The sequence below is a fragment of the Rhagoletis pomonella genome, unplaced genomic scaffold (genome assembly GCF_013731165.1).
Source record: "Rhagoletis pomonella isolate Grant_MI unplaced genomic scaffold, Rhpom_1.0 Rhpom_scaffold_00011, whole genome shotgun sequence".
NCBI lineage: Eukaryota > Metazoa > Arthropoda > Insecta > Diptera > Tephritidae > Rhagoletis > Rhagoletis pomonella.
In genome coordinates this window covers 23,536,846-23,539,967 of record NW_023458565.1, presented here as the reverse complement: position 1 = coordinate 23,539,967, position 3,122 = coordinate 23,536,846, and the positions used below count along the sequence as shown (strand labels likewise).

At 35.0% G+C, this 3,122-nt stretch overlaps 2 protein-coding genes across 3 annotated transcripts in view; one reads left to right on the top strand and one right to left on the bottom strand.

Moving 5' to 3' along the window:
* LOC118746866 (programmed cell death protein 5) overlaps positions 1–307 on the top strand; it is a 1,281-nt gene extending 974 nt beyond the window's left edge. The window contains exon 4 of one of the 2 annotated variants that reach the window (XM_036480828.1): positions 1–307. The gene's annotated coding sequence lies outside the window, so the exon portion shown is untranslated. The other variant, XM_036480827.1, reaches the window with a different exon arrangement.
* Positions 308–457: 150 nt separating this feature from the next.
* Positions 458–2,495, bottom strand: LOC118746865 (protein disulfide-isomerase TMX3). The gene is made up of 3 exons (XM_036480826.1): positions 2,222–2,495; positions 1,282–2,162; positions 458–1,220 (listed from the first exon to the last, which is right to left on the bottom strand). The coding sequence occupies exons 1-3, from the start codon at positions 2,280–2,282 to the stop codon at positions 834–836; spliced, it is 1,329 nt and encodes a 442-aa protein (XP_036336719.1). The 5' UTR covers positions 2,283–2,495; the 3' UTR covers positions 458–833.
* Between the last annotated feature and the right edge of the window lie 627 nt (positions 2,496–3,122).

Sequence of the window (3,122 nt, the reverse complement as noted above, 5' to 3'; positions counted from 1 at the left end):
CTCGAGGGCTACATATGTATGACAGTGGCTTAAAATCTAATCAATGCAACATTATAGATAAACGTATTTATTCACTTAAGAATTAAATGTTGCATTCTCTTATTTACGATTATTTGCCCCTCGCAGAAAATTATGATGTTATAAGTTAAAGCAGCTTTCAATATAGCCGCGTGGCCATTCACTATTTTTTTGCCAGCGCAAATGATTGCAAATTTTTAGTATCGTTTCAGATCATTATGCAAAACTAAGTTTTATTTTTAATGCTAGAAATACTTGATAAAAATTAAAAACATGAATCATTAATAAATGTGCAAATGAAAGTTTTCATATCACAATAAATCACCATCCTTTAATAATGCAGGTTTTTAGATCAAGAGTTTCTAGAACTGCGTAATTGGACCAAACGATCTGCCAAAGACCAAATCTAGAATCGGTACAATTTTTTCGACTTAATATCTGAGATGCTTCCATGTATTATTAAAAACCTTAATATCGCAGACTTCAGTAAAGAAATAAGCGATTTAGTTTTTCTCAATATTTTATTATCGAACGCTTTATTTTTGGTCAAATACGCATTGCAAGATGTTGGAATGTAAAATATATTGCAATTTTTTATTCCTATCAAACATTCGCTTCTATAAAACTAATAAAAATAATAACATATTTTTGTGTTTAGTTTGTTTCTTACATGTACACAAGAATATAAAACAAATTTACATGGCACCTATAAATTAAACTACAAACCAATTTAAGTAGACTAGAAAATATAAATTAATTTAAATGAATGTTCTAATTAAATGTTCTAAAAAGCGGAAGCTTTTTTTACGTAAAGTTTACTCTGTCTTCTCGTGATCATCTTCTTCGTCTGAGGCCACGAAGCAATCTCCACAAAATATGGAATATAAAATGAGTGACAAAAATCCAAATGGCAATCCAAATATGACAGTAGTAAGTACAGGATTGCCCTGCCACATGTCACGCAATCCCTTCTTAGCTTCGAAAAATGCGCGTCGTAGTCGTACAAAGTAAGTGTCGCCACCTAGTGGTGTAGCGCTTTCATTATGAATCGACTCTAGGAAGATGTGAAGTGCTTGCGGTGTAATTTTTAGAGGTTCATCGTCTGGTATGTAATGATGTTGGGTTGTAGAGTTGATCACGATTACATGAGGAGTAGGCAATGTATCCAATATAATAGAGTGTGCTATACCAGGTTCGCCAATCTAAAAATTATATTTAAAATTAATAAGCAGGTGTAGTTTGTATGAATTAGTACGCACTTACCCATCCAAATTGAAATTTATCATGATATCTATCGCGATGCTTACGAATAACTGCTTCAACCATGTCACGGAATTCTAGTTCATGTGTAGCTACTTGGTTTAGTTTGTCCTCCTCTACTACAGCTACAACAAGATACTTCTTCGTAAGCATTAACTGATTTATATTGAAGCGCGTGATTTTCGGAAAGGTTGTAAATCTCTCAACATTCACCCAATGATGAACCGTTTCATTAATTTCGGTGCCCTCCATGGTGTCTACGACATGTGCATGTGGATATACATAATGTTGCTCATCTTTGTAAACCAGCAGCGCTGGTAAATGCTCAAAATCGAAATGTTGTGATGCTATATCCGGCGAGGTTGCATAGAAAAATCCATATTCTTGATAATTCTCTGCAGCGGCATAATACGATTCCCACAAAATACCCTCTTGTTGGCCAACGAAAATAAAGAATATAGTGTGAGAACCCTTAAGCATATCAACACTTTCGGGGCGTGTAACTAGCTGTACGGGAGGGCCACTCATACGCAGTGCATAATCAACCAATTCTTCCTTAGTGCGATCACCATTATACACATACTTTGCGCTGCCTTTAATGAACATAATCGTTGGGTAGGCACGAATTTTCATCTCACGTGCCACATTGGTGAAACGAGTACAGTCAACTTTTCCTACGCGTATATTCAGTCCATGCAATTCTTGCGCTACTTGTCCGAAAATTGGTTCTGTGCGTTTGCAGTAACCACACCATGGGGCATAAAACATCACTAGCCATTGTCCTTGGTTGTACACTTCCAAGAAACGATCGCTCAGTTCAAGAACTCGCGCAGCTTCTGCGTGGGCTGCATGGGTAAGTGGTGTGGCGAATATGGCTAGCAACACTAGAAACAAATATGCGTGAGGAGGGATGTGTAGGCGATTTATAGAGAGTTACACTTACTGAAAAGCGGCTTCCATAATGAAGTACTATTTATTCTGTTGCTCGAATTAAAGTATAGCATTGCAGCAGCTTGCAAATTTCCGCTATTAAATATTTAAGCAATTCCCTAAATGTTTTTGCTTTTTAAACACTTTTACCGTATCATCTTTTTTAACTCCAGTTGGATGTTGCTTTAATTAAATTATAATCAAAAGTACTTTAGAGCTTACTAATTTAATTAGTATTAATACACAGAATTCTGTGTGAATTGGGAAATATCTGCGAAAAATTTTGCCAAAATACTATGAGATATACAAAACGAAAATTACTGTGAGTGTCAAAAGTATTCTGACATAACGCCTGTTGCAGTAACATTTGCGAACGTACTCGGTTCTTTGCTTTCCATCAGGAAAATGTAGCACTAAACAAAGATTTCATGTCTCGGCACAACATTTTTAACTTTTTATTATTGTTTAAATATAACTTAAACATTTAAGAGATAAATAGGGCTAAAAAGTAAATTCCAAAGCGCTTTGATTCAAATTTCATAGACAGAGCTATAACTGAATCCATCGTAGTCCGGTTTTCCGAAAAATCCACGAAAATGCTATCAGTGAATAAAAAATAGCTAAGAACGTTACGTATACTTCCATTACACACGTTTACAAATGGATTTTTGGATTCAAGCTGAAATTAGTCGAGAACGCAGAACGTATACTTAAACGTAGTCTGTATACGCAGGATTTTGTCGGTTACTGGAGCCCTCAGTGTTGCTTACTACACTGTTGCCACTCATCAATGCCTTTTCATAAACTTACCCTTTCAACTACAATTTTTCGTGCTATAATAGATTTTAGCTAAATATAAACTACTTAGTTTTCAACAAAAACCTTATTCAATAGTAAATTTCATATATTTTAAA